This window comes from Eubalaena glacialis, chromosome 10 (assembly GCF_028564815.1).
Source record: "Eubalaena glacialis isolate mEubGla1 chromosome 10, mEubGla1.1.hap2.+ XY, whole genome shotgun sequence".
Lineage (NCBI taxonomy): Eukaryota > Metazoa > Chordata > Mammalia > Artiodactyla > Balaenidae > Eubalaena > Eubalaena glacialis.
In genome coordinates this window covers 115,552,289-115,579,798 of record NC_083725.1, presented here as the reverse complement: position 1 = coordinate 115,579,798, position 27,510 = coordinate 115,552,289, and the positions used below count along the sequence as shown (strand labels likewise).

The 27,510-nt window shown below is 59.8% G+C and overlaps 2 protein-coding genes across 6 annotated transcripts in view; one reads left to right on the top strand and one right to left on the bottom strand.

The window, feature by feature from the left end:
- Nucleotides 1–15,327, top strand: part of LTBP3 (latent transforming growth factor beta binding protein 3) — a 17,841-nt gene extending 2,514 nt beyond the window's left edge. The window contains exons 2-28 of one of the 2 annotated variants that reach the window (XM_061202027.1): nucleotides 1,282–1,611; nucleotides 1,758–1,960; nucleotides 2,149–2,254; nucleotides 2,479–2,571; nucleotides 2,746–2,868; nucleotides 3,356–3,514; nucleotides 3,601–3,786; nucleotides 4,335–4,351; nucleotides 4,428–4,500; nucleotides 4,678–4,767; nucleotides 6,587–6,712; nucleotides 6,797–6,928; nucleotides 7,047–7,175; nucleotides 7,415–7,537; nucleotides 7,777–7,899; nucleotides 10,651–10,773; nucleotides 11,022–11,141; nucleotides 11,999–12,127; nucleotides 12,439–12,606; nucleotides 12,795–12,878; nucleotides 13,182–13,310; nucleotides 13,415–13,552; nucleotides 13,659–13,799; nucleotides 13,931–14,092; nucleotides 14,190–14,270; nucleotides 14,352–14,483; nucleotides 14,646–15,327. In XM_061202027.1, the coding sequence (XP_061058010.1) occupies nucleotides 1,282–1,611; nucleotides 1,758–1,960; nucleotides 2,149–2,254; nucleotides 2,479–2,571; nucleotides 2,746–2,868; nucleotides 3,356–3,514; nucleotides 3,601–3,786; nucleotides 4,335–4,351; nucleotides 4,428–4,500; nucleotides 4,678–4,767; nucleotides 6,587–6,712; nucleotides 6,797–6,928; nucleotides 7,047–7,175; nucleotides 7,415–7,537; nucleotides 7,777–7,899; nucleotides 10,651–10,773; nucleotides 11,022–11,141; nucleotides 11,999–12,127; nucleotides 12,439–12,606; nucleotides 12,795–12,878; nucleotides 13,182–13,310; nucleotides 13,415–13,552; nucleotides 13,659–13,799; nucleotides 13,931–14,092; nucleotides 14,190–14,270; nucleotides 14,352–14,483; nucleotides 14,646–14,797 (3,572 nt within the window). In that variant the 3' untranslated portion in view covers nucleotides 14,798–15,327. The remainder of the gene's footprint in view (nucleotides 1–1,281; nucleotides 1,612–1,757; nucleotides 1,961–2,148; nucleotides 2,255–2,478; nucleotides 2,572–2,745; nucleotides 2,869–3,355; nucleotides 3,515–3,600; nucleotides 3,787–4,334; nucleotides 4,352–4,427; nucleotides 4,501–4,677; nucleotides 4,768–6,586; nucleotides 6,713–6,796; nucleotides 6,929–7,046; nucleotides 7,176–7,414; nucleotides 7,538–7,776; nucleotides 7,900–10,650; nucleotides 10,774–11,021; nucleotides 11,142–11,998; nucleotides 12,128–12,438; nucleotides 12,607–12,794; nucleotides 12,879–13,181; nucleotides 13,311–13,414; nucleotides 13,553–13,658; nucleotides 13,800–13,930; nucleotides 14,093–14,189; nucleotides 14,271–14,351; nucleotides 14,484–14,645) is intronic. The other variant, XM_061202029.1, reaches the window with a different exon arrangement.
- SCYL1 (SCY1 like pseudokinase 1) lies at nucleotides 15,179–27,510 on the bottom strand. 4 transcript variants are annotated; one of them, XM_061202045.1, is made up of 19 exons: nucleotides 27,323–27,510; nucleotides 26,831–26,971; nucleotides 26,498–26,620; nucleotides 26,191–26,417; nucleotides 25,667–25,757; nucleotides 25,435–25,590; nucleotides 22,929–23,087; nucleotides 21,566–21,673; nucleotides 20,689–20,802; nucleotides 18,540–18,695; nucleotides 17,787–17,975; nucleotides 17,590–17,665; nucleotides 17,147–17,311; nucleotides 16,773–16,915; nucleotides 16,413–16,504; nucleotides 16,044–16,115; nucleotides 15,719–15,931; nucleotides 15,572–15,645; nucleotides 15,179–15,443 (listed from the first exon to the last, which is right to left on the bottom strand). In XM_061202045.1, exons 1-19 carry the CDS (start codon nucleotides 27,431–27,433, stop codon nucleotides 15,319–15,321), a joined length of 2,535 nt encoding a protein of 844 aa, XP_061058028.1. In that variant the 5' UTR covers nucleotides 27,434–27,510; the 3' UTR covers nucleotides 15,179–15,318. The 4 variants fall into 4 exon arrangements, with proteins under 4 accessions (XP_061058028.1, XP_061058024.1, XP_061058027.1 ...); XM_061202041.1 differs by lacking the exon at nucleotides 16,413–16,504 and having other exon boundaries at nucleotides 15,572–15,626; XM_061202044.1 differs by lacking the exon at nucleotides 16,413–16,504 and having other exon boundaries at nucleotides 15,572–15,626; nucleotides 15,743–15,931.

The window sequence follows — 27,510 nt, the reverse complement described above, 5'->3', positions numbered from 1 at the left end:
CACTAAGTCACTCCTTCATTCATTCCCCCAGCACCTCCTCTGGCACCCAGAGCTGAGGCAGAGGGTGGGTAGGATCTGAGGAAAGGCTCTCTTCCTGGGGGAGGAGCTGAGCCTGGAAGGATAAGATGTGAATATGCAGAGATGGGGGACAAGGCTCTGAGGGGGCGGGAAAGGCATGATTAAAGCCAGGGAGGCAGAAGATGTGGTACATTTGTAGGGGACGGGAGATGAGTCCTGGAGCATAGGGTGCACATGGAAAGAGCAGGGGAGGATGGGCTGAAAGAAGGTTCCTTCTGGGCCACGGAGGGCAAGGAAGCAAGCTGTGAGCAGGGGTGTGACTGTGCCAGAGCTTTGCCTGAAGCAAGTTTCTCTGGGGGCGCTTGGGATGTTGACAGGCAGGGGAGTGGCAGAGGGTATGGGGAGGAGGGAAGATGGATTATGAGATATTACAGAGGCCAGAACTGGCCGGAGTGCGAGCAGGAGAGATGGAGTATCAAGGCTCAGCTATGAGTGACTGGGCAGGTGGGGATTCCCAGGGGTGGTTCAAGGCCAAGTGGAGGTGGGGAGGCAAGATGCTGATTTCTGACAGGGTCCCCTGGGTGGAGGTGCTTAAGAGAGGTCCCGGAGAGGGATAGCTCAAGTTGGCAATGGTGAGGTGTGGGCCCTGGGATGGCAAGACAAAGAGAGGGAGGGAGAGCCCAGAGAGGGCTGAATCAGGGGAAGAATTTAGGGGTGAGGAGGAGGAAGCACCAGAGAGAGATTGGATTTCCAGGAAAGGCCTAAGGGGAGGGAAAGGCTATTCCATCATCATCATCATCATCATCATCATCATCATCATTTGCTACTACCTATTAAGGACCCACTGTGTATGAGGCACTATGCTAAGCATTTGTACAGGCATTGCCCCATTTAATAGACAGGACAGTCCTACAGATGAGGACACTGAGGCACAGAGAGGGGAAGTAAGTTGCTCAGGGCCACACAGTTGGCACATGGCCTCCCAGCTAGGATTTAAGTCCACGACTTAAGACTCCAGTGGCCCCATGGGTATAAGGATGTTGGGGGACTTAGAGGGTGGTTTCTGTGTGTGTGTGTGTGTGTGTGTGTGTGTGTTTGTGTGTGTGTGTGATGTATTACAAAAACCAGCTTCCCAGGGAGGACAGAACTAGTGGGCGGCAAGGAAGTAGGGAGGAGGGGAAGAGACAGGATGTGGGTGAGGGACTGGGCCTGGGGGCTGGGGACAGGGGTCTGCCTGGGCCCTGATCCACCTTTCCTCCCCAGTGGTGTGCCCTCTGCCCTGCATGAACGGCGGCCAGTGCTCCTCCCGAAACCAGTGCCTGTGTCCCCCGGACTTCACCGGTCGCTTCTGCCAGGTGCCCGCTGGAGGAACTGGCGGGGGCACTGGCGGCTCAGGCCCTGGGCTTGGTCGGGCTGGGGCCCTGTCCACAGGCGCGCTGCCTCCCCTGGCTCCGGAAGGCGAGTCTGTGGCCAGCAAGCACGCCATCTACGCGGTCCAGGTGATCGCCGATCCGCCGGGGCCGGGTGAGGGGCCCCCTGCCCAGCATGCAGCCTTCCTGGTGCCCCTTGGGCCAGGACAGATCTCAGCGGAAGGTACCAGGCAACGGGCAGACCCCGGGAGGCCGAGGTGGGCGGGCACTAGGGTGGCAGGTCCCGGGCGGAGGCCAGCCCTGGAGGACCGCCGCACTGCCAAGCGGCGCTGCGGGGCAGCCCTGAAGCCGCTGTGCCCCGCCCCCCAGTGCAGGCCCCACCCCCTGTGGTGAACGTGCGCGTCCACCACCCGCCCGAGGCCTCCGTCCAAGTGCACCGCATCGAAGGGCCCAACGCCGAGGGCCCGGCCCCCTCCCAGCACCTGCTGCCGCACCCCAAGCCCCCGCATCCTCGGCCACCCACCCAGAAGCCCCTGGGCCGCTGCTTCCAGGACACGCTGCCCAAGCAGCCCGTGAGTGAATCCACCGTCGCCGCTGGACCGGCCCTTCAGTCTCTCAGGGCTGCCCTGTTCCAACCCACCCGGATTGCTCAAAACTGGGGGTGTCCTGCAGGTTGAGTGGCGGAGGAAAAGGGCCTCAGGAGGGAGGCCAGGTGGGGGCTTGGGCACCCTGTGACCCCTGTCCACACTCCTCCCCCTAGTGTGGCAGCAATCCCCTCCCCGGCCTCACCAAGCAGGAAGACTGCTGTGGAAGCATCGGCACAGCCTGGGGCCAGAGCAAGTGCCACAAGTGCCCCCAGCTGCAGTGTGAGTGCCTCGGCTCAGTGAGATCTCCCTCCCACTCCCCACAGGGTGGCTCCGCCAACACCCCTCTCAGCCCTGCAGTGGGAGACCCCAGTCCAAGCAGCCTGAGCCTCTCACTGCCCACCCAATTCCCCTCAGCGTCCCACCCTGCCTGTCCCCAGTGCCCTCCCTTCCCTCTCTGCAGGCCCCCCAAGGTCCTCTCCTGCCATGCTCTCCTCTCTCTGCAGACACAGGGGTGCAGAAGCCAGGGCCTGTACGTGGGGAGGTGGGCGCTGACTGCCCCCAGGGCTACAAGAGGCTCAACAGCACACACTGCCAGGGTACGGCCAGCTGGAGATCCTGTGGGCTGGAGGGGTAGGCCAGTTGTCACTGGGGGAGGTCCTACGGTGGACGAGGGGGGAGGTGGGGCAGGGGCAGAACCCTGAGGTTCTTGGAGCAGCTTGCTGTCACCCTATGGCCCCAGACTGGAGGGACCAAACTCTCACTTACCACAGACATCAATGAGTGCGCGATGCCAGGCGTGTGTCGCCATGGTGACTGCCTCAACAACCCTGGCTCCTATCGCTGTGTCTGCCCACCTGGCCATAGCTTGGGCCCCTCCCGCACACAGTGCATTGGTGAGACTTGGAGGTCACAAAGCATGGGTGGGAGGGTAAGCCTCCAAACAGTAAGGATCAGAGGTCACAGAAGTCAGAGTGGGGTCAAGGGTTAACTGCAGGTGAAACAAGGCCCAGAGCAGATAGGGTCAGGGATCAGTGGGTTCAGGAGTCGCATGAGATCTGGGGTTAGAGGTCGCATGGGGTCAGGGATTATATGGAGTCAAGGTCATATGAGACCATGGGCTTGATGAGTGGGAGGGATAAAGTCTAGAGCAGCTAGAATCAGGGGTCAATGGGGTCAGTGGTCACCGAAGTTTCGGGTGTTACATGAGGTCAGAATAACACAGGTTTCAGGGGTCACATGAACTCAGGGTCATGTGCGATCAGGGGCCATATGAGGATTAAGCGTTGTCTGGGCCAGAGAGGGAAGGTCTGGAGCAGATGGGAAGGGGGATGTGGGCAGTGTTCAGGCCCAGATGCCCATGCCCACCACTGGCCCCTGCAGCGGACAAGCCGGAGGAGAAGAGCCTATGTTTCCGCCTGGTGAGCCCTGAGCACCAGTGCCAGCACCCACTGACCACGCGCCTCACCCGCCAACTCTGCTGCTGCAGTGTCGGCAAGGCCTGGGGCACCAGGTGCCAGCGCTGCCCAGCTGATGGCACTGGTGAGCCTGGGGCATTTGTGGCTGGGGGGCTGTCTGTGTGCCTATCCAGGAAGTGCTCACTTCTCTGCCCCTTGCTCTGGCCACAGCTGCCTTCAAGGAGATCTGTCCAGCTGGGAAGGGGTACCACATCCTCACCTCCCACCAGACGCTCACCATTCAGGGTGAAAGTGACTTTTCCCTTTTCCTGCACCCTGATGGGCCACCCAAGCCCCAGCAGCTCCCTGAGAGCCCCAGCCGGGCACCACCACCTGAGGACACAGAGGAAGAGAGAGGTCTGGCCTGACCCCTCCTGTAACCTGACAGTTGCTGAACCCCTAGGTCTGACACCTTGACCCTTGATCCACAGATATGACCTGAGTCTAATCTCTAACTCCTAGTCCCAGACCAGCACTGACCCCCAGAGCTGATACTCTGACCCCTAACCAATGTTGTAACTAACCCCAGAATTAACCCCTGATCAACAGAATTTGACCATTTATTGCCCTCCAGATTCAATCCTCTGACCCCAGGACCCCTTTGATTTCCAGACCAGGGCACTAATGCAGCTCAAATGCTGCCCCTAGATCTGACCTTCTGACTGCTGATCCAGGGATTTGACCCTGGCTATAACCCCCCAAGCCAAGGACCTTGTCCAACCATTGCTTCACTGACCTGTGATGGAAACACTCCCTGACCTCAGGATCTAACCCTTGATGCTTGATCCAGAGACATGATCGTTGAACTCTTAGGGACCCTGACCACAAATACCCAAGTGCCAATCCCAGACTTGACTCCCTTCTCCCAGCCCAACACTTAACGGCCCCATTTTCTTCCCTTCTAGGGGTGAGCACAGACTCAGTGAGTATGAGAGCCCAGGTGGGAGGGGCAGGGAGGCCAAGGAGACACAGAGGGCTCATGTTGCTGTCACCTGCAGCCAGTGATCGAAGAGCAGTCCGCGCAGCAGAGCCACCCGACTGTCACCACATCTCCTGCCCGGCCCTACCCTGGTGAGCTGGGCACCGTAGGAACCAGTTCTCAAGGGCTGTCACTGCCGGGGAAGTTCACAGTCTAGGCACCAGGGGGCGGTGAAGCTGGGTGTGAAGTTCCCAGCGGGTGACCTACGGAGAGAGGGGCAGCGCTCTCAGCTTCCTCACCAGCTGACGAGTGTGCCCTGCTGCCTGCAGAGTTGATCTCCCGGCCCTCACCGCCCTGGTTCCTGCCTGACTTGCCCCCGTCCCGAAGTGCGGTAGAGATCGCCCCTACTCAGGTCACAGGTAAGACCCTCCCACCTAGGCCATGCCCGAGGTAAGCCACGCCCCTAACTTAGTTTTTCTCCTCCCTTACCCCCTCCAATCATTCCCGAGCACTAAAACATCCAGGGTTTACTGTGTGCCAGGCCCTGGGCTGGGCACTGTGGAAGCCTCGGTGTGCAGCAGAGATCCCACTCTGCCCTCAACTGATCCGGGTATTATGGTGGTCAGCCCAGGCCGAAGGCATTTATTCATATATTCTACAACTATTTATTGAGCACCTATTATGTGTAGGCACTGTTTAAGTGCTGGGGATACAGTAATAAGCAAAACAGACAAAAATTCCCTATCCTTGTGGAGTAGACAGACAACAAACAGATCAATGAGTCCAAATCTAGTATGTCTCATAAATGGTATGAAAAAAAAAATAGAGAAGAAGGAAGGAAGTCTGGGCGGGGGGGGGGGGGCGTGATAATATGCACGGTGGCAATGAGAGAAGGCTTTCTGAGCAGGGCTTTAAAGATTGTTAGAAATTAACAACGAGAAGTGGGAAAGAAATGGGCCGGTTGGGAAAAAGGACATTCCAGTTTGGGCAGAAGTTTGGGCAAAGGCATGGAAACATGAAACCCTGGTTTCATGGAGCGGGGAGAAACCACACACACAGATCAGTGTTTCTGAACTAGGGGAGGGCCGGCTCAGGGAGCCTTGTTAAGAGGCTTGGGTTTGATCCCAAAGGCTGTGGGAAGTGTCTGCAGGGTTTTGGGCATCGTAATAATTGCTAGCTATGGCTGAACAGTTGCCCTGGGCCAGGCACTGACTGAAGAGTTTTACATACTAAGTACTGTTTACCCTTCTCATACTCTGTGAAGTGGGCACTGTTAGCCTCGTTTTCCAGATGAGAAAATTGCATCTAAGGGAGGTTCAGGGAGTGGACCCAGGTCACACAGCTGAGCCAGATTCAAGCCCATGTCTCTGTGGACTCCAAAGCCACAAGGAAGCCACCAGCCTGGTTGAAAACCGGAGGTTAGATGAGCTCCTGGTGGAAGGTGACTGCCCTGGAAGTCTGCACAGGCTAGGAAGCACCCCGGGACAGTCTGGGGGCTGTGGGAACATGGAGGAAGAGACACATGTGGAGGCTTCTCAGAGGAGGGGGTGTTAAGGATGCCTAGGGAGAGGCCCTCAAAGAGAACAGCCTGCAAGAGCCCACTGGCCAGGTGTGTTTGGGAGGGGGTAGAGTTCAGCATCAAGGCCTGGGCTGCATGGGGCAGGGCTCAGGCGAGGGACCACAAGGAGGGAGAGGTGGAGGCAGGGAGTACTAGGAATCGTAGGAAATAGGGTGAGGAGGATTCCTGGATCTGACAACTTAGGCACAACCATGCGCGAGCCAGAATTCCCAGGAAACCAGCTCCTGTCTGCCTTGGGAGGGGGAGGAAAACAACTGTTCTGGAATGGGGGGGGCAGGTCCCTAAGGCAAGGGGTGTTGGTTCACTGATCTAGAGGATGTTTGTGTGGGTGAGGCTGCAGGGTTTGAGGTATTGAGGTGACTGGGGTCAGGGTATCATAAGTGGGGATAGAAGTATCAAGGTTTCCTGGAGTTGAGGAGATACGGATGTCAGGGACCTGGGGTCATGGTTTGGGGCTACCGGAGGTTGTGATGTTGGGGTTATCTTTGATGGAGGTGTAGGGAATCCTAGGATTGGAGCACCCGAGCTTAGGGTGCGACCCGGCCCAGGTATCCGCGTCGTTAGTAATGGGCTATCCAGGTCCTCCCTGGGGACATGGCAGAAAGTGAATGCTCCCTGCCTGGCCCCCTGACCTACCGCCGCACCCCCAACCCCGGCAGAGACGGACGAGTGCCGACTGAACCAGAACATCTGTGGCCACGGGGAGTGCGTCCCGGGACCCTCAGACTATTCCTGCCATTGTAACCCGGGCTACCGGTCGCATCCGCAGCACCGCTACTGCGTGGGTGAGCGTGGCGAGCGGGTGGCGCGGGGGCGGCCCTGGCTCCCGACAGACCTCTGACGCCTTCCCGCCTGCGCGCCCTTCTCAGACGTGAACGAGTGCGAGGCGGAGCCGTGCGGCGCCGGGAGGGGCATCTGCATGAACACCGGCGGCTCCTACAACTGCCACTGCAACCGCGGCTACCGCCTGCACGTCGGCGCCGGGGGGCGCTCGTGCGTGGGTGAGCACGGCCGGGCCGGGGGTGGCGCTGGGGCTAGGTGGACCCGGGGGGCTCTCCGACCGCATGTAATCCCCTCCGCCGCCTTGCACTCCCCTCGCGCCCCCTTCCTCCCGCTCAGACCTGAACGAGTGCGCCAAGCCCCACCTGTGCGGCGACGGCGGCTTCTGCATCAACTTTCCCGGTCACTACAAGTGCAACTGCTACTCCGGCTACCGGCTCAAAACCTCTCGACCGCCCGTGTGCGAAGGTGGGGAAGACCCCATCCAGACCGCCGGGGGTCCTCAGCGGTCCCTCGGCCTGGGGTGGGGGCGGAGGGCCTCACTCCCGTCTCTGCCCAGCTCTGGGCCTCTCAGAGGTTTCGGTCCGGAGCCCAGAGGGCCCGCTTCGCCTTGTCGATTTGTGACGAAGGGAGGCCCTGACGAGGACCCTGAGCGCCTGGCCGGCCACGTTGTCCCCAAACGAGTCCTCTTCCTCCCTACTGTGCAGACATCGACGAGTGCCGAGACCCTAGCTCCTGCCCGGATGGCAAATGCGAGAACAAACCTGGGAGCTTCAAGTGCATTGCCTGTCTGCCCGGCTACCGCAGCCAGGGGGGCGGGGCCTGCCGCGGTGAGGGCGAGGCCTGGGTCCGGGGTAGGGTAGGGGGCGGGGCCTAGAAAGCAAATGGGAGGGGCCCTTCGGGAGTCGCCCCTGTGATGGGGCGGGGCTAATGGCGGTGGGAGTCACCTCCAGACTGGGCTTCCTTCCCGGGAGTAGAAGCCCCCCAATCCCGGGTGGAGGGGGCTCCCACCCCCTCACAGTGCATCATCCGGTGGGGCGGAGTCCGAGGCGAGCCTTCTCCGCTGCAGACGTGAACGAGTGCGCCGAGGGCAGTCCCTGCTCTCCCGGCTGGTGCGAGAACCTCCCGGGCTCCTTCCGCTGCACGTGCGCCCAGGGCTATGCGCCCGCGCCGGACGGCCGCAGTTGCCTGGGTGAGCTCCAGCCCTCCCCGCCCTGCCACCCGCCACCCATTCACGCGCCGAAGCTGGGGACTGGGTCACCCCGTCTGTCGGACGGGTGGGCAGGAGATAGCTAATTCACAGACACCGCCCCTTCACTGATCCACTCACTAGTTTCCTCAGCGGACCTGGCGGAGGAGGGGGCGACCAGAATTTCTACGTAGGAAGGATCTTAGGAGGCAAAGCTTGAAGCTGCGTTTGCAAAGCACGTTACTTAAATTTGAGGGGGGGAAAAAGATATAAAAGAAAGGGGATGTTAGTAGTCCCCCCGACACTAATGTTTCTTATGTATCAGGAGGAAGGCTGAGGGCTGGGATTCAGAGAAACTGGAGAACAATAGACACCAACTGTAGAGCGCAGGGCTGTAGGACTGGATGGAGTTTGGATGTTCCTGGGAAACCTCAGCGGGGCTGGGAGAAGGGGAGGTCTGAGTGCTCTTAAAGGATCAACAGGAGTTAGCCAAGCGAAGAAAGGTGAGAGGGAAGAGCATGCCAGGCGCAGCGCCAGCGAAGTCAGAGGCAAACACCAGCACGGAGTGTACAGGGAATGTAAGGTGTAAGCAGGGGATGGGGGCTGAGGCTGGCCGGTGAGGGGCAGGTCCCCATCCCCTGAAGGGCCCACCTAAGCCCTGCCCAGGAGGTTGAGCTTCACCCTGAGGATATTAGGAGGCACCTGAAGCATTTTAAGGGGAAGAATGACAAGAGTGGCCATTTGTTTTAGAAAGTTCCCTGATGCCCATTGTGGAGAGTGGCTGGAGGTCTGGTGGGGACTCAGGACAGAGACAGTGGTGGAGCTGATGAGAATAGAGGCCTAAGGATGGTCATGAGATTATGTGATATTAGAGAAATGTTAGAACGCGTTACCTGGCTGCTTGTTAACTGGATGTCAAGGTGAAGGAGAGAGGGGAGTAAGGGATCCTCAGGTTTCCAGTTTGGGTGACTCAGTGGGTTCTGCTCACCGGGATAGGGTCCCCTGGGGTGGGGCATGTTTGAGAAGGAAGACATTAAGTTTCATGTTGGACAGTTGAGCGGGTGGTCCCTGTGGGCCTTTCAGCTGGCAATGCCAGCAGAGGGTGGGCCATACTGATTGGAAACCTTGGGCCAGACACACCCACCTGGAACTGTGTATTGTGGGGGTGTGGATCCTTGGGGTGTCACTGGGAGGGTGTGAAGCCTTGGGGTGTCACTGGGAGGGTGTGAAGCCTTGGGGTGTGCCCTGGGAGGAGCTGTGGAGACTTGGGGTGTCACTGGGGGTGTGTGGAGCCTCGGGGTAGGCACTGGGGAGAGCTGTGGAGCCTTGCGGTGCAGTCAAGGATGGTGGGTCCGGTGAGGGGAGCCTTGGCAGAGCCTTGTGGATACTGCCACGTCGGTAGAAGGCAGGGGAATCGGAGCAGGCAATGGCGGAGCAGGGGTGGTGGGAGGGCCCAGGGAGCACTAGCTGAGAAGCTGGGGAGCGGAGGCATGCAGGGAAGAGGAGGATGAGGTAAATGCAACAGAGAGGTTCTTGTAAAATAAGAACTAGCTGGGGAGACGAGAAGGTCCCTGGTGGCCTTGGCAGGGTAGCTTCCGTGGCATGACGGGGGGCCAGAAGATGCAGGCAGCAAGTGAGGAGGAGTGAGACCTGGGATCACCAGAGTGGGGTGTCGGCTGTAGGCTGAGGAGAACAGTAGAGGTTTGGAACTGCCCAAGAGCACGGGGGCTACCTAGGGGCTTTCCAGTGTCAAGGCGTGAGAGGAGGAGGAGAGGGTAGCGGTGAGGATCTGGCCGGGCTGGAGGCCAGAGGGACTGGAGTGGCCCAGGGTGCTCAGCTTGGTGGCTGGCTCCAGCCTCGCTCAGCACCCAGGATCCTGAGAAGCAGGCTAGGGCCCTGACTTTGCCAGACCAGTGAGGAAGAAGGAGAGGTGTTCATGGGCCCTTGCTAGAGGAGGTAGAGTTGGGGGCTCGAGAACAGCGGAGGCAGTGGGAAGGAAGCTGCATCTGAGATGTCCAAGAGGGGGCAGATCCCAGCCCCTTGTACCGAGAGTGAGTGGCTGGCACTGAGGTGAAGGTCACAGAAACTGAGGGATGAAGGACTGTAAGGTCAGAGGCTGGGCCTGGCTGCCCAAATGGATGTTGAAAACTCCTAGGATAGGGAGGAAGAGAGAAGGAGAGGGGCTAGGAAGGTGGGTGCTGACAGCAATAGAGAGGCTGGCGTAGGGGCCAAGTGCACCTCAGAGAAAGAGTGTGGTTTGAAAGGGGTCTGGGGTGTGGGCAACGACCAGCTTCCACCAGAAAGGACTGCAGAGAAGCATGCTCTCAGAGCCAAGTCCCTTTACTCTACAAGCAGAACAAGTTATTCTGTGAGACCAAAGATACAGGGGAGCTTATTTACATGGGAAGGAAGGCAGCCATGGCAGGTGGGGGAAGGGCAAGAGCAGCCATCAGCCGTGAGAGCAGTTGGGGCAAAGGAAGCCCAGGGCAGAATGGGATTGTTTGGTGAGAACAGATGAAGGATGGGGAGGCCTAAGTTCTTTGGAATCACACGTGGCCCAGGGTTCCTGGCAGCACCTGGCCTGGTCGTTAGGGCATAGTGTGCCACACAGGAGCGGGGTGAGGGTCCCATGCTTCTCTCCAGCTCCACTCACCTCAGCTCTGGTGCTCCAGGCCATGGGCAGGAGTGGGAAAAGGGTAGCAGAGGCCCAAGACCATCCCATCCTGGCCCTCTGACAGCCCCTGTGCCCCACAGATGTGGATGAGTGTGAGGCTGGGGACGTGTGTGACAACGGCATCTGCACCAACACGCCAGGCTCCTTCCAGTGTCAGTGCCTCTCTGGCTACCATCTGTCAAGGGACCGGAGCCACTGTGAGGGTGAGGGGGGCCTTGAGCTGGGGGGCTGACCTGTTCCTCCCTACCCCAAGACCTCCACTGCCCAGGGCCCAAGCCCAGGGGCTACCTGTAAACAAGCCAGGCACTCCCATGGGCAGCCCCCATCCAGATCCAAGATGAGGCCTGGGGTGTGGGCCCTACCCAGGGCTCTTCGGGAAGCCTTGGAAGCCTCAGGCTGTGTGTGATTGGGCTTAGCCCCTGAGATTCTCCCCCTCTTTGATTCCCTACAGACATTGATGAGTGTGACTTTCCCGCAGCCTGCATTGGGGGTGATTGCATCAACACCAATGGCTCCTATCGATGTCTCTGTCCCCAGGGGCATCGGCTGGTAGGCGGCCGGAAGTGCCAAGGTATGGGGGGATTGGCTGAGAGCTCCCGAGGAGCAATGGCAGGCAGCAGTAATCTCCTAGACACACTACTGCTCTGTCTTTCCATCCATCCACTCACTCATCCTTCTACTCTTTCACTGAAAATAACAACAGTGATAATGACAGTAATTAACGATGCTTATTACTATGTGCCAAATCACCCCTATATGCATTCATCCAACAAGAGTTTACTGAGCGTCTAATATTTGCCAGGTTCTGTGCTATATACTAGATATTGAGCAATGACCCAGGGCTCCCAGCTAGGGGAGACTGACATGTAAATTGATTCTTACAGTTCAGGGTGCTGGGTGCCAAAAGAGGTCTGGACTAGTGATTTATTCCAACAGTTGAATTGGAACTTGAAGCATAAATAGGGTTCCCTAAAGCATAAATAGATTCCCTAAGCAGAGAAAAGCATGGGATGGTATTCCAGGCCCAAAGAACAGTATTTGCAAAGCACAGAGATCCGGAAGAAGCTAGTTGCGTTTTAAGGGAGAGTAGACACCTACGCCCTAAACACAGAGCTGAGGGTGTTGGTGGTTTAGAGTAAAGGGTGATGAGACTTAAAGATATTGGGAGACCAAACTGAAAGTCCCCAAATGCTGAGCTGAGAGTTAGGACTTCATTCTGTTAGGTTTTATGAAGAATAACGCATTGAATGTGCACACAACTACCCACATGCACAGACAGACACGAGTGGATTTCCTGTCGTGTGTACTTTGAAGTCACAGCGGAAATTCAGGTTCTGAACTTGTGTGAGGCCCTTGAGGGATACTCCCGGGGAAAGCGGGGCTCGTTTCCCTCTGAGTGATTCTTTCTGCTCACCTCACTCCCTGAAGACATAGATGAGTGCAGCCAGGACCCGGGTCTGTGCCTTCCCCACGGGGCCTGCGAGAACCTGCAGGGCTCCTACGTTTGCGTCTGCGATGAGGGCTTCACGCCCACCCAGGACCAGCATGGCTGTGAGGGTGAGTGCCCTCTCGGCTTCCTCCTCAATCTAGACAACTCCCCTGAGCTGCAGCTGGGGCTCAGAGTTGTATCCTGGTCCCACCCTCTGGAATGTGGCAAACAGGAAGAAATCTCTTTTTGCCTGGGAGAGCCCGGCGGGGCCAGACCTCGCAGGCGGGCCCTGAATGCCACATTGAGGATGGAGCTTGGCTTTCACAGGGCAGCTAAGGGGAGCCAGGGGATGTGGGGGAATAGAGGGATGAGGTTGGTGGGCAGCGTGGACAGGCAAAGACATTCTGCAGGAACCTGAGCTGCTCTCCCCTCCCCTCAGAGGTGGAGCAGCCCCACCACAAGAAGGAGTGCTACCTTAACTTCGATGACACCGTGTTCTGCGACAGTGTACTGGCCACCAATGTCACCCAGCAGGAGTGCTGCTGCTCCCTGGGGGCTGGCTGGGGAGACCACTGCGAGATCTATCCCTGCCCAGTCTACAGCTCAGGTCAGGAGCCGGGCAGGCCCTTTCCTTTTCCAGAGCCTCAGTTTCTTCATTTGGAAACGGACTGGGGGAGAGAGCCCCTCCCTGGGTAGGTGGGAAATGAGGCGAGAGCTCCGACCTGCGGCCGACAGCCAGCACACATGCGCTCAATCCTGCCTCCTTCCTTCCCCACGGCCACTATCTCGCTGTAGCTGAGTTCCACAGCCTTTGCCCGGACGGGAAGGGCTACACCCAGGACAACAACATTGTCAACTACGGCATCCCAACCCACCGTGGTAAGCCCCAACACGGCTCCGCCCACCTGGCATGCCCTGCTCCGCCCGCCGAGGTTTGGACCGCCCCGATCCCGCCAGTGCTTGTCAGTGGCGGGTACTGGGGTAAGGCCCGCCCACTCCCTCACCGACTTCCCCGCCCCTCCGCAAAGCCCCGCCCCATCACTCTTACGTCAGCGTTCGGAAAAGCCCCTCGCACAGTTTTCGTCCCTTCCACCGTAAGCCCCACCCACACGTTCTCCGCTGCGGGGCCTAAGTGGCCCCGCAGGTAGAGGGCGCGGGCGCCCACGGCCTGTCACTCCGCAGACATCGACGAATGCATACTGTTCGGGGCGGAGATCTGCAAGGAGGGCAAGTGCGTGAACACGCAGCCCGGCTACGAGTGCTATTGCAAGCAAGGCTTCTACTACGACGGGAACCTGCTGGAATGCGTGGGTGAGTGCAGCCGGCCCCCGTGGCCGTGGGAAAGCAACCGGGAGACACGCACAACCACCCGACTCGGGGCCTGTTCCTACCACTCGCGCTTTTCCTTCCCTCAGACGTGGACGAGTGCTTGGACGAGTCTAATTGCCGGAACGGAGTGTGTGAGAACACGCGCGGTGGCTACCGCTGCGCCTGCACGCCCCCGGCCGAGTACAGCCCGGCGCAGCGCCAGTGTCTGAGCCCAGAGGAGATGGGTGAGGCCCGGGTCTGCCGGCTGGGGAAACAGGAGGGAGGCTGGCCGGGCCGAGCCGAGCTGTGACTTCCTCCCCTACCCACCCATCATCCCCTCGCTGCCCGTAGACGTGGACGAGTGCCAGGACCCCGCAGCCTGCCGCCCTGGCCGCTGCGTCAACCTGCCGGGCTCCTACCGCTGCGAGTGCCGCCCGCCCTGGGTGCCCGGGCCCTCCGGCCGCGACTGTCAGCTCCCGGAGAGCCCGGCCGGTGAGGGCAAGGGTCATCTTGGGCTCTCCAGAGCCCTGTCCGCCGCCTGGAGACCCGGGGCCGCGGTTCCCCCGAGGGTGGGTTGGAGCGGGGAAGGGCGCTCCTCCCTGACGCCGGGTCCCCCTCCGCAGAGCGTGCCCCGGAGCGGCGGGACGTGTGCTGGAGCCAGCGCGGAGAGGACGGCATGTGTGCGGGCCCCCTGGCCGGGCCCGCCCTCACCTTCGACGACTGCTGCTGTCGCCAGGGCCGAGGTTGGGGAGCCCAGTGCCGCCCGTGCCCGCCGCGCGGCGCCGGTGAGCCGGCCCGGGAGGGGTTGCCCGGGAGGGAGTTTGGGGCGGGAGCCGGGGTGAATCGACGCCGCAGACGGCTGACCGCCCCCTGCCCTCTCAGGGTCCCAGTGCCCGACGTCGCAGAGTGAGAGCAATTCCTTCTGGGACGCGAGTCCCCTGCTGCTGGGAAAGCCCCCGCGAGGTGAGTGTAAAGGGAGGGACAGAGGCGGGGTCCGCAGCCATCGCTGGGAGCGGTGTTGACGTCTGCATTCTCCCGGCGCAGAAGAGGACAGCTCGGAGGAGGATTCAGACGAGTGCCGCTGCGTGAGCGGCCGCTGTGTGCCTCGGCCGGGCGGCGCAGTGTGCGAGTGTCCTGGTGGCTTCCAGCTAGACGCCTCCCGCGCGCGCTGCATCGGTGAGCAGGGCCGAGGGGCGGGGCAGTGGAGGGGCGGGGCAAGAGGCTGGCGGCAGGCGGGCGGGGCGGGGCCCTGCGGAACCCTGCCTGGACCGGAAGCCAAGAGCGCCGCGCGGCTCCCGCGCCGTCGCGAAGTACGCACCTGTTAACCCCCACACCCAGACATCGACGAGTGCCGAGAGCTGAACCAGCGCGGGCTACTATGCAAGAGCGAGCGCTGCGTGAACACGAGCGGTTCCTTCCGCTGCGTCTGCAAAGCTGGCTTCGCGCGCAGCCGCCCGCATGGAGCTTGCGTGCCCCAGCGCCGCCGCTGACACCACCCTCGGTCTGGACCTCGGCAATCACCGAGGAGTTTCTGCCCGACACTTGGGGCGAGCTCCGCCTCTCGCTTGTGCCCTGACTTGGGGCTCGGACCCAGGGACCCTTCGGGGCCCGCAGACCCCTTCCCCGAGCCCCACGTTCCAAGGGTGCCCATACCAGCTCCACCCGGTTCATAGGCAGATATTGGGTCTCTCTGGCGCTGCCGGCCTTCCTTCCAGAGGGCGTTTCCCAGAAACTGATAAATCAGATCGTGCCTCTTTACAATGGGTTTTCGAAGTAAATTGATATTCATGTACGTGGTGGGCGTGGTCTCCGAAGGGCGGCACCAGACCCCAGCCTCCTTAGAGGGGCTAGACTGAGCCCAGCACAGGGGGTGCGAAATAGAATTTATTGTGGCTCTGATTATGTATATGTGAGATGTGCCTGGCCAGGCCGGCCGGGCTCCCATGGTTTGTACAATAAATACATCTGCGGGGCCTGCTCTCCGAGGCTGGGAAGCGCCCACACCCGCGGTTCAGTCCAGCTTCCGGGTTCCCAGCTTCATGGGGCCCTTGGCTGTCTTTTTCTCAGCGCGTTTCGCCTCCATCTCCCGCCTACGCTCCTCGCGCTTCTTCCGGGCTAGCTCCGCCTTGGCCTGTCCTGGGAACAAGAAGGGGAGGAGGGCCGACGGCGTCAGGACAACCTGAGCCTCAGCTTCCCAGCCCATGCCTGCCCCAGAGGAGGGTAGCCCTAGCCCATCAGCCAGCCAGCCCAGGGGAAGCACTTACGGCTCTCGGCCTCCAGGCCCTCCCAGTTGTCATCACCCCACGAGTCCCGCCTCGGCTGAAAAGGGAAGTGTGGGCTGGAGTGGAGGCCTACTCTCAGTTGAGGTCCACCCCAGGTCTGCACCCTCCCACTGGACAGGTGCCGAGTACCTGGGCACCAGCCTCCCGACGTACTGACAGGGCAGCAAAGGGGTCGCCTTTGTCACTAGGCTCCGGTCCACCCCAGTTATACTCGCTGGCCAGCCGTGTGCCCTCAGGGGGTGGCTCCGGGGGGCTTGGCTCCTGCCAGCCCTGCTCCCATGCATCCTCGGCTTCCCAGCTGCTCCAGTCTGACTCCTGGGATTTGTGACCAGGGTTGCTGGTCTGCAAAGAGAAGGAGGAGATAGTGCCAGAGAAAGGGAGGGAGGGAGGGGAGGGGAGGGGAGGGGCAGGGCCCCACCCCCCACATACACGCACCCTGTCCCACCCAGCTCACCTGCGCAGCCCAGCTGGCTTGGCCCCCAGTACTCCAGTTGTCCTGCTGGGCCAACACAGATTCGGCCTCCTGCTGCAGTGTGGGGAGGAGAGCATGACCATAGGGCCCCCTGTACTCCACCCAAAAGGGCAAGGAAGCCCCCTAGCCCCTGCCCAGCCATGGGCTCCACCCTTTCTTCTTTTGCCTTCCATCTCGTTTTCTCCTTAGGCCCTGTCTCCCATCAGTAAAGTGGACACACTGAACCTGGCCTGTCATCACTCCTCTATGAAGCTGGGGAATGAGATCTAGAGTTCCACACCCCTGCCTGTGGCCTCAGGGGTCTCACCCAGAGCTCTGCCCCCATTCCCTTCAGAACAGCCCTACTCCAACCTCAGCCCATACTGAGCCCAGCCCCAGGGAGGACTGGTTGGCTGCAGGCCTGGGAGTGACCTCTGCTTGCTGATCACAGGGCGGGGTGGGCCCTAGAACAGGTATAGGAGGGATGGGGAGTGGAGGAGAGGGAGGAGGATCAGCGGGCTGACCCACCCACCAGCAGCCTGGCCTCTGGAGTTGAGCGGGGGCTCGGCTGTCAGCTCTAGCCCACAAGGGCTGCTCCATGACACCTACTTGCCCAGGATGCTGTGCAGATGAGGACAGGTCTGACTCCAGCCAAGCCCACGAGTTCCTTGAATGGCAGCCTGTGACCTTGAAGCTGGGGTCCCCCGGGTAGGCCTCCTCAGCCCCACTCACCTCCAAGCTGCCCCAGTCTTCATCATCCCATCTGTCGGCAGCAGTGCCATCCTCTTCTGCGTCCTTGCTCTCCTCTTGTGTCTCCCAGTGGCCTGAGGTCGTGGGTGTGGCAGGGACAGGGGTCGGGGCTGGGGCAGGAAGTCCTGGGGAGCAGAGGCTCACTGAGTTGCCACACGCTGGGCCCCAGGAAGGTCTCAGAACAGGGCCGAGGTTGCTGGGGGTGTGTAGAGGGGACGCTCACGAGGGGACTAGACTGTACCCTGTCTCCTATGTCCCCATCACCATCCCGGGGGGAAGTCGATCAGTAACAGGTCCTGGGTGCCAGCAACCCCAAGCCCTCTCAGTCACCGATACAGCCAATCTGGGACACTCACCCTCAGGCACGGGTCTCTGGGGAACGTTGGTCTCGGCTGGGGCAGCCGTGGGGTGTGCACGGATCAGCTTAGAGGTGAGTGAGGAGACCCCTGTCACGGCCCAGCCTGCCCAGCTGGCTGCGGCTCCTCCCATTCCAGGGCTGGAGGCTGCATGGACGTCCTTCTCTGGGCAGTGACAGGAGAGACAGGTATGGACACCTCAGGCTTCCATGGGGAGAGTGGTAGGAGGGCAATAACTGAAACAGAGCGACCTGCAGTGGGCGTCCCCCTTCTCCAGGCCTGCGTTCTCCCAACTGTGAGATGGGGGTGGGGGAGTGGTGTACAGTCTGTCCTCTAGGGTTCTTCCAGCTTTCGGATGCTCCAATGAGGTAGAAGGGGGCCATGACAGGTGACAGTCAAGAATGTGGCAAGAGTCACAGGGAACACGAGTGTGGGCCACTCACCCGCTTCGGCCAGCTGGGTGGGGTCCTCTGACACAGACTCCAGTTTGGACAGGAAGCTTCGAATGGCCTTGAAGGCCTGTGGGGTAGCAAGGGGCAGAGCTGGGGCCTCCAAGGTTCCCGTGAGCCTGCCAGGCCAGCTAGGGCCCAGGTATCCCCCAGAGCCCCAGCTCCAGGGCCCAGCCCCAGCTGTGCCTCACCTGGTCCCGCACGGATCTCTCAGGATCCACGGTGAGGCTGCAGAGCACAGGCAGGATCTTGTGGGCGCAATCATTCATCGAGTAGAGGTTGTGGGTGGCGGCGAAGCCCAAAACACCCGCGACCCGGGACGGTGCAAACGGGTCCTTAGTGGCCCGGCTAAAGGCGGAGGTGAGGACCCTGTGTCTGGTCTGGGGTGGGGCGGGAAGAGGGTTCCTGAGTATAGGGTCAGTACGGGGCCCAGAACTGTCAGGCCTTACTTCCCAGAACAGAGGCCATCCACGGGGCCTCCAGAGTCTAAGAAATGTGAGTTAATCACTAACAAATGGGGAGAATTTACTTAAAACTCTAGATCTTGGCTTCTCCTCCCAAATCACTGGGCTCACGCTGCCTCAGAGTGACAGGGGCCAGAGCAGCAGCTGCCTCAGGGCTGAGGCCAGTGCCTCCCTTCCCACCTGCGCTGCGGACCGATTCATTCATTCCCGTTAAGGGCCTGAGAGCTGCAGGCGTCTGCATTCAGAGGCCCTGGCTGAGGGGAGGGGATGCAAGGCCGTGGGGGCAAGCAGGCCTGGGTTTGGTTCCCAGACCCACCACCTACTGGCGGTGTGACCCGGTGCAACTCACTCCACCCTCAGACACTGGGCTGGCGCACCCAGGGCCTAGGTCTCTGGGAGGATGACAGGCCCCACACAAGGAGACCTGGCTGTGGTCCCGTGACGGTGACAGAGCTCCTGGCACTTGTGCAGGGCACTCACGCTGGCACTGAGGTAGGAGCCGATTTTGCCCAGGCAGACGGTGGTGTTGCAGCGGATGGGGCCCTGTTCGTCCTGAGCCTGCAGCCGCGCGAAGTGCTTCATCAGCTCCACGTTGAGGTTGGTCTCGTTCAGCTTCGGGGCCAGGAGCAGCATGGACTGCAGGGCGGGAGACGGCAGAAAGTGTGGGCCGGAGCGGGCACACTCTGGAGGCCACCAGTGGCCCTGGGCACTGAGGAGACCCGCCAAAGCCCTCCCCAACCAACCCCCAACCTGGTCCTGGCCCCTACCCAGAATGCTGAGGAAGGCAACCCCCATTGCTTTGCACTCCTGTCTCCCATCGCTCTCCGTCAGCTCTCTGTTGCGTGCACTCTACTCAGACTTTCACAAAAACACCTCCACATACACTCTCTACCAATTAGCTTGGGTTGAGGTCACCAATGATCTCCATGTTGCTAAATCCAAAGGCCAATTCTCCATCCTCACCGAACCTGACCCCTCAGCAGCTTTGACAGCCCCGAATTCTCCCTCCTCCTCGCAATTTTGGTCTCTTGTTCTTCCAGGACACCGCCCTCTCCTGGTTCTCCTCTGACCTCATCTACTGCTTCTCAGTCTCCTTTTGCTGAGATCTTACTGTTCAGACACCCCAGAGCTACTCCTCAAGCCTCGTCTCTTTTACACCTCAGCCTAGGCGAGCTCACCCATCTCACGGCTTCGAATGCCCTTGTTAGCTGACCGTGCCCAGATGTGCACCTCTAGCCCAGACTTCTCCCCTGAACCTCACACACACATAACCAGTGCATGTCCACCTGGCTAACAGACACGCCAAGACTGGGCCTGACCTCCTCCCGCAAAACTGTTCCTCCCAGGGACCTCCCTGGTGGCCCAGTGGTTAAGAATTTGCCTTCCAATGCAGGGGACGCGGGTTCCATCACTGGTCGGAGAACTAAGATCCCACATGCCGCGGGGCAACTAAGCCCGAAAGCCACAACTACTGAGCCTGCGAACTCTGGAGCCCGTGCACCACAACTAGAGAGAAGCCCACGCGCCGCAACGAAAGATCCCGCATGCTACAACTAAGACCCGACACAGTCAAATAAATAAATATTTAGAAAACGAAATGAAACAAAACAAAAAAACTGTTCCTCCCAGTCTTCTCAGTAAATGGCAACTGAACCTTCCAGTTGCTCAGGCCAGAAACCTTGGAGCCATCCTTGACTCCGTATCTACCCATCACCAAATACTGTCAGCTCCACCTTCACAATGCTGCCCCTTCTCTCCACCTGCTGCTACCACTCAGGTCTGAGCTGTCATCTCTCATCTGGGCCACTGTAATAGCCCCTAACAGTGTCCCAGCTTCCACCCTTGCCCTGACAGTTAGTTCTCCACACAGCAACACAGTGTTTTGCAACAGGTCAGATCAGGTCAGTGCTCTGCTCAGTCCCCCAGGGTTCCTGTCTCACTCCCATGAATGCATCAGGTCCCTGCCATGCCCTACGAGGCCCTGGCCCCACCATTACCTCTCAGACTCCACTGCCCACAATCATGCCCCTTCAGCCATGCTGAACCTCTTGCTGCTACTCCTACACTCCAGGTACACGCCAGCCTCAGGACCTTTGCACATGTTGTTCCTTCTGCAGGCAACGTATTTCCTCCAAATCTCCTCCTTCACCCATTTTCACCTTTTTTCCTTAAACGACATCTCCTCTGCAAGGTCTTCCCTGATCACTGTTTTTAGAACTGCAAACTCTTCTCTTCACACTCTCCATCGCTTTCTAACGTAATATATTTTTTTCTAATTCTGTTTATTGTCTGCCAAGCCCCCTCCCCCTCTCCTCGAAAAGAAGCTCCAAGAAGGCAGGGAGCTTGGTCTGCCTGTGCATACTGCATCCCAGCACGGGACACAGGGCCGGGCACAAAGAGGCACTCAGCAAGTGTCTGCTGAACGGAGGACTATTGGTCATGCCCATCCTGTTCCCCCCACCACCTGCCGAGCTGTACCCACAGCCTGGACCTACATGCAGAACAGTGCTTGCCCCTCCTGTAACCTGCTCGACCCACAGGCCAAAACCAAGGCCTGTGTGTCCTCTGATGAGCCCCCTCTAAGCCTCAGAAAACCAGGGGTGGCCCCTCTGGGCCTGGTTACACCCACCTTGACTGTCTGCTCCCGGATGGCAGGGTTGGTGTCCAGGAAGCCATGCATGACGTGGGGAAAGATCTGGGTGTTGACTGTTGGCTCATCAAGGTACTGGATGAACTGCTCCATCTGTGGTCCGGGTTGGGGCATGAGAAGGCAGTCAGCCCTTTTACCCCTCACCAGGGACATGGGACCGGCCTTAGCATGGTTTCTCCACCCGGCAGGCACTGGCTGGCCAGGGGAGTCTCCTGAGGCCCCCAGCTCGCATCTGGCCTCAGGCCCACGTGGACTGGTGAGGCTGCCAGGAGGGTGCTGAGAAGAGCCAGGGACTGGGAGCTGGAGGGCCTGGCCTCTGGTCCTGCTCGGCAGGCTAACTGGTCACACCCCCTCTGAGAGCCTCCACCGCCTCGTCTATGAAGAGGAGTGCAACCCCTGTCCAGAGAAGCGCCGTGAAGAAGGCTGGTGTGTTGAGCACTGGAGAGGGAATGATGCCTGGAAGCACGGGTGGCCCCCACCCTCGATCCCATCAGTCCTGTCTGATGCTCCCAGCTGCCCTGGGGTTGGCAAGAGAGACGTTATCCCGACTCTAGAGGGGACCGAGCCAGGAGATTGGGCGGCGCAGGGGGAGGCGTTTAAGCCCTGCAGCCCGGGCGGGCGGGTCATTCCCAAAGCTGCCAATGAGCCCTGTGATTATCTTGACTTCCTGAGAGCACAGCCCCGCTGGTTCCTCACCGGTGTGTATGTTTCAGGGAGGGGTTTCTGGGGTCCCTGTGTAGCCGGCGCAGGGGCTTGAGCTACCTGCCTGGGGCTGGAGGTGAGGAGGGGGCCTCCTCTGCAGCCAGGGTGGGGTCTGGGTGGGGTGGAAGCAGGCAGGGTGTGCCATGGCCCCTACCTGTTGTAGGAGGCGGATACGCATGGCCCGGTCAGTCGATGAGAACATCTTGACCACGACAGGGATGATCTTCTGCTGATACTCCTCAGCGCCGAGGAACTTACCCACCTGAGAGAAGGAGCAGGAAGAGGGGCTCAGCTACGTCCACAGGAGTGAGATGACTTCACTGGGCTCATTTAACTCCCTCAGGCTCCCTGCTGATTTCCCAGGGTGGGAACGCGGTGAGGGCGGTGGGGTGGGGCAGGTATATCCTCAGCAGCCCCTCTGCCCATACTCCATCTCAGTCAGCCCTGCCCTTAACCCTTCTGAGTCAAGGCCTCTCTTAGGAGGCTCACAAAAGCTCTGTGCCCTTCCCTATAATCAGGCACCTAGACACCACATGCACACAGAATTCTGCCTATAATTTCTGGGGGTTCTCAGCTCCACAAGATTTACTTGCTGTCTTCCCCACTTCCCGCATGCCAAGTTCCTTTGGAGAAAGGGTTCCCCCACCGAGCGGGGAATGGCAGGCGCCCCGGTAACAGTGGGCTGGGGTCTGAGGAGGGGGAGAGGATCCAGCCCCTAGAAGCCAAGAGGGCTGAGCGCCGAGTGGTCAGGAAGGAGGAAGGAAAGTGAGGTGGTGAGCAGGTGATCCCCTGGGCCCTGGGAACCAGAGTGCCCAGGTCAGACCGGGGAGGCTGTCTTGAGGAAATGGAGGAAGGGCTATAGGCTCTGAAGGAAGGAGTGTCTGGAAAAAGAATTTTGGAGGCACAGGGTGTCCCTTCCCCAGGGACGAGAAGTCCCCACCACCTCCCTGACAGCTGGTCAGGTGGCCCTGGCTTGCTGAACCACTGGATGTGAAAGCTCCTCCTCGGGACCTCCCTGGTGGGAAGCAGTTAAGAATCCGCCTGCCAATACAGGGGACACGGGTTCGAGCCCTGGTCCGGGAGGATCCCACATGCCGCGGAGCAACTAAGCCCATGCGCCACAACTACTGAGCCTGCACTCTAGAGCCCACGAGCCACAACTACTGAAGCCCGTGCACCTAGAGCCCATGCTCCACAACAAGAGAAGCCACCGCGATGAGAAGCCCGCGCACTGCAACGAAGAGTAGCCCCCGCTCACCGCAACTAGAGAAAGCCCGCGCCCATCAACGAAGACCCAACGCAGCCAAAATAAATAAATAAATAAAATAAAAAATAAATAAAGTGTATATATATTAAAAAAAAGAGCTCCCCCTCACGTGGGCTTGGATCTCCCTGACCAGGCTGCCCCTCCCAGGACACCCGCGAGGCTGGCCGCACCCTTGGCCTCTCTTCTGCCCTTCAGACCTACTCAGCCAGTCTCTGGGCCCACAGTTCCTGAGGCTCCAGGCCCCACTCACCTTGAACAGGGGCGTGAGGACAACAGCCCCCGCGTTGCCAAACTCGAAGGCGGTCAACAGCTGGGGCAGCACCTTGTGCCGGCAGAAATCCTCAGGGAACGAGTCTAGGCTCTTGCTCAGCTCTTGGAAGAACTTTTGCTTCTCGGCTGGCTCTTTGATCTGGGGGAGCGTGGACAGGATGCAGGGAGCGGGAAATCAGCCTGGTCACGGTCCCGTCAGCCATGGGCAAGGACGGGGGTCACCTCCAACCAGAAAGTAAACTTAAGCTTGGGGTGCCAGATGGGCTGGGTTCAAATCCCAACTCTCCCATTTATTAGCCATGTGACCTTAGGTAAGTTCCCCCACCTGTAAAATGGGGTAGTAACTGTACTGTCTCACAGAACTGTGCAGAGGATTCAACCAGAAAACGCACATGAAAGCTGCCCGGCACACTGGAGGCGCTCAGTCAGTGACCGTCATTATTGTCACTGCCACCTGGCCTGTTGCTGTGAAAGCAGCCACTAGGGGGATCAAGCCCTTTATCAGCGTTGCCTCTGCTCCTCAGGACAACACAAGGTGTGAGTACCATTAACCCCACGGCACAGACGAGGAAACAGGCTTAGTGAGGCCAAGGGGCTCACTCCGCCACCCTGGGCCTGGCTGGGTTGGGCACACCTGCAGCTCCATGGGTGGAGGTCGTGGCAGGCTGTGGAAAGGCAGGGATGAGGTGCAGTTTACCCCCAGAGCTCGTCCTCCCACTGGGCCCGAACAGGCCGGGCTGTCAGCTCAATGGTCTCCTTCAGTCCTCCTAACCTCCCCGAGGCTGTAATACCCACAACTCACATTTCCTGAGCACAAACTACGCGCCAGGCAGGTTACGTGCTAAAACCTTTACACAGATGAAATAATCCAACAAGCAAGCTGAGGCACAGAGAGGGCAAGGAGCTTGTCCCAAGTTACACAGCTAAGAAGCCGTCAAGAAGGGTATGACCCGGTGGTGTGGCACCTCTGCTGTGCTACACGCTGTGAAGAAGTGCTGTCGTTCCCCCATTTACAAAGGAGGAGGCTGAGGCTCAAGGTCAGCAGGCAGGAATGGTAGGGCGTGGATTACAACCCTGTCCTGTATGCTTCCAAGGTCCCTGTGCGCTCTGCTGTACCCTCACCGCCAGAGCTGCTGCCTGGGCCAGAAGAGGTGACCTCTAACTGGGGTTGGGGAGGACCTGGTTGGCCCTTGAGCAGCTCAGTCTAGCATGGGAGGCAGGCTTGGTGCTCTGACGACAGGGTTCAGGGGAGCAAAGGCCCAGAGAGAGGCCAAACCGCATCCAAGGTCGCACACTGAGAGAGTCACGGCCGGGCTCTCTCCACCGCTGCGCTCAATCATGGGAAGAGGGGCCGCTGGGCACTGCCCTCCCACGCTCTCGTCGGGACCTGCCAGAAACAGCCTATTTCCTGTGGGGCACATATTAAGGAGAAGGGCAGCCCGGCAGAGCCAGCCATGTGAGAAGAAAAACTCCACGTAACAGAGCTCTTGCTGCCCCTACACTGCCCAGGAGGCAACAGGGCTCAGCGTTTCCAGCACCTTCTCCTTCAGCTCAGGTTCCCATCCTCGGAAGGCCTCCCAGCCCCTATCTGAGTCAAGATTCCACAGACCATCGAGGTCTGTGGAAGTATCTGTCACTCCCCCCCCATTCCAGATTCTCAGTCACCTCTCTGTGTGCCCCACACAAGCCCAGGTCAGAGCGGGTGTCCAGGTCAGAGCCTCCCTCCTTCATTCCCTACAACAATGCTATGGGTCAGCAGATACTATAGTTATTCTCATTAGGCAGATATGGAAACTGAGGTTCAATGAGGTTAAGCCGAGGGCTCCCTCCTCACCATCTTTCCATTTGCTGTTCCCTCTGCCTGGAACATTCTTCCCCAGTTACCATCCCCATGACTCCCACCTTCACACCCTTCAGGTCACAGCTCAAACATCACCCTTGAGAGAGCCCTTCCCTAAACACCCCACCCTCACTATTTTCCTTCCCGGCACTTATCCACATTCCAGGAAGCACAGCTTTCCTCATTTATGGGTTTTTTGTCCCTTTTCCCCAGTGAGAGTCCCCAAGGCTGGGGACCTGGTCCATTTACCCCCTGCTAGATCCTTGAGAGCAGGGATCTGGGTCCGATTCTCCCTCCCCACCCTGCTACCCACACCACAGCCCAACATCAGGGCCAGGGCCAGTTAACAGAGTGCCAGGAGCAGTCACTAAGCACCCACTATGTGCCAGAAACTACACTATGCAATTCAAACTCACTGACTCCTCACCCTGCTCCTTTGAAATAGGTGCTGTTATTAGGACTGAACTTCAGCCAAGAGAAGGCACACATAAATAACAGTTGGAACCAGGGTTTGAACCCAGACAGCCTAGCTCCACAGTCTGTGCTTGTCTCCTGGGGTCTAATTATCAGGGAGCCTAGGAAGTGGGGAGGGGGCACAGGGGTGAGGAACGTAGGGCCAGAGCCCAGGGTGGGGCAGGGGACTCACCTGAATCTCTTCCAGGAAGAGGTTGGTCTCCACAAAGCGGTTGTTCATGAAGCCACCAGGTGCCCGGCAGTTCTGCAGGAAGCGGGCTGGGTTGGGACGTACCTTGGGGTTGGCTCCGACCAGCTCACAGTAATGGGGCACCAGTGACTTGGGGATCTGTGGGAGAAGCGTCAGGGTCAGGGCAGGGGCTGGTTGGCTGGTGAAGAGGGGCTGGGTGGGGTCAGACACTCACCTTCCCAGGGTTTCGCAGGGCAGCTGCACGAGGTAGGGGCCCATTGAAGACTTCCCAGATGAGGCAGCCCAAGCGCCACATGTCAGCTGACCTGAGGCAGTGACCAGAATTGCTCAAGGCCCTGCCACCTGCCAGCCTAGGCCTCCAATCTACCCTGGACACTAGGCACTCACTGCATGGCAAACCCTGGTGTTCCTCAGCTAATCCTCCCATCAGCCCCGAGAAGCAGGCTTTATTAGCCCCATTTGACAGATAAGGAAACTGAGGCTCAGAAAAGCAAGGACATCCACCCCAGGTCACACAACTTTCAAATTCAGAACCACCTGACCCCAAAGCCTGTGTTTATCCTGCCCTACATCCCTGAGGATCCTGGGAGCAAGGAGTGGGCCCCACCCTGAGGACCCTAGTTTCCTCCCGAGCCAGGTGGCAGGGGACAGGGGAGTGCCAGCTAGTCTAGGGGTCCTGAGGCTGCAGGGGCTTCCAGAATAGGGCAGGGTGGGGCATATCCTCCCCCAGTCACCCACCACTTCTCTCTGACCGCTCTGCCACTGCCATCAGCCAACTCCGGGGGATCATACTGCTCAAGCTCGGGGATCCCCTTGCGGGGAGGTCCCCCACCATTGCCCTGGGCTGAATACATGTAGTCCAGGCCCCCAAGCTTCCACTCGCCAGCGCGGTCCACGAACACAGCGGCCATGCAGACATTGTTGTGGATGAGGCTGCAGTCATTGACCAGGAAGCTGAGGGCTTTCTGGGGGCAGAAGGAGCCATCACAGCCCGGTAGCTGCAGCCCCCCACCCTTGCTCTCATCACCACTGCCCCCCACCTCACCACAATTTGGTGTAGCCCCCAGGAGAGCTCCAGCTCCTTCAGGTCACCAGCCTCCACTCGCGCCTTGAGGTACGCTCCCAGCGGGGTCACAGCCTCTGTCACTATGTGGAGGCATTTGTCTGTCTGAAGGGGACACGGGGTATCAGGGAGGGATGGGGCGAGAGGAAGGCGAGATGAGAGACATGATGGGGAGAGGGGTGGAGAAGGGGAAGTCAAATCTGGGGGGCGCTGGGGCAGAAGGGCTAGAAACCGGCAGGAAGACAGAAGACAGGAGTGGGAGATTGGAAAAAAGTGAGGGGCAGACATGGGGCAAACTGAGCAGCAGGTAGGTACCTCCAGCCCATCGATGTAGGCCAGGATGTTGGGGTGCCGGAGAGTTTTAAGGCGCTTGAAGGCAGCTTTGGCCACCTGGGTCTGCTCTTCGACGCCGGGCTTCACGTCATACACGAAGATGGACACCGGGCTGCCTGTGGCCTGTGGGGGGGCGGAGCGGCCTCAGGGGTGTGGGCCGGTCCCGGGCAGACCACTCCACCTCCGAGATGGTCCCCGGAGCTGGTTCAGTGCCGGAAAGGAAGGGCCGCCGGCCAGGTCTCTCCCCAAGTCAACCCTTGGGAACTGAGTCGGGCCCACGTAACCCTGGTTGGGTCCGCCTGTCGGTCCCTCGGTCCTTCCGCCCGCCACGTCGGCACTGCCCGTCCCCCTCCCCCGGCCCGTAGCCCTAGAGGCTCCGCAGCCACGTCAGGCGGGCGCAACGCGGCGGAGCCGGCGGCGCTGACTAGGCGAGACCGAGGTCGGCTGCGGCCTGCGGAGCGGGGCCGCTCTCACCTTCTTGCGGCCGCGGTGCAGGACCCAGGGCCCGGGCGGGCCGCCCTCGGGGAGTTCCGGGCTGAGCTCAAACGGGAAATCCCGGACCGGGTCCCGGGCAAAGAACCACATCTTCCCCGCCGCCGCCGCGGGCTCGAGCGCCTCAGCTCCTGGCCCTCCCGCCGCCCGAGCCGGGGCGGGGCGGGGCG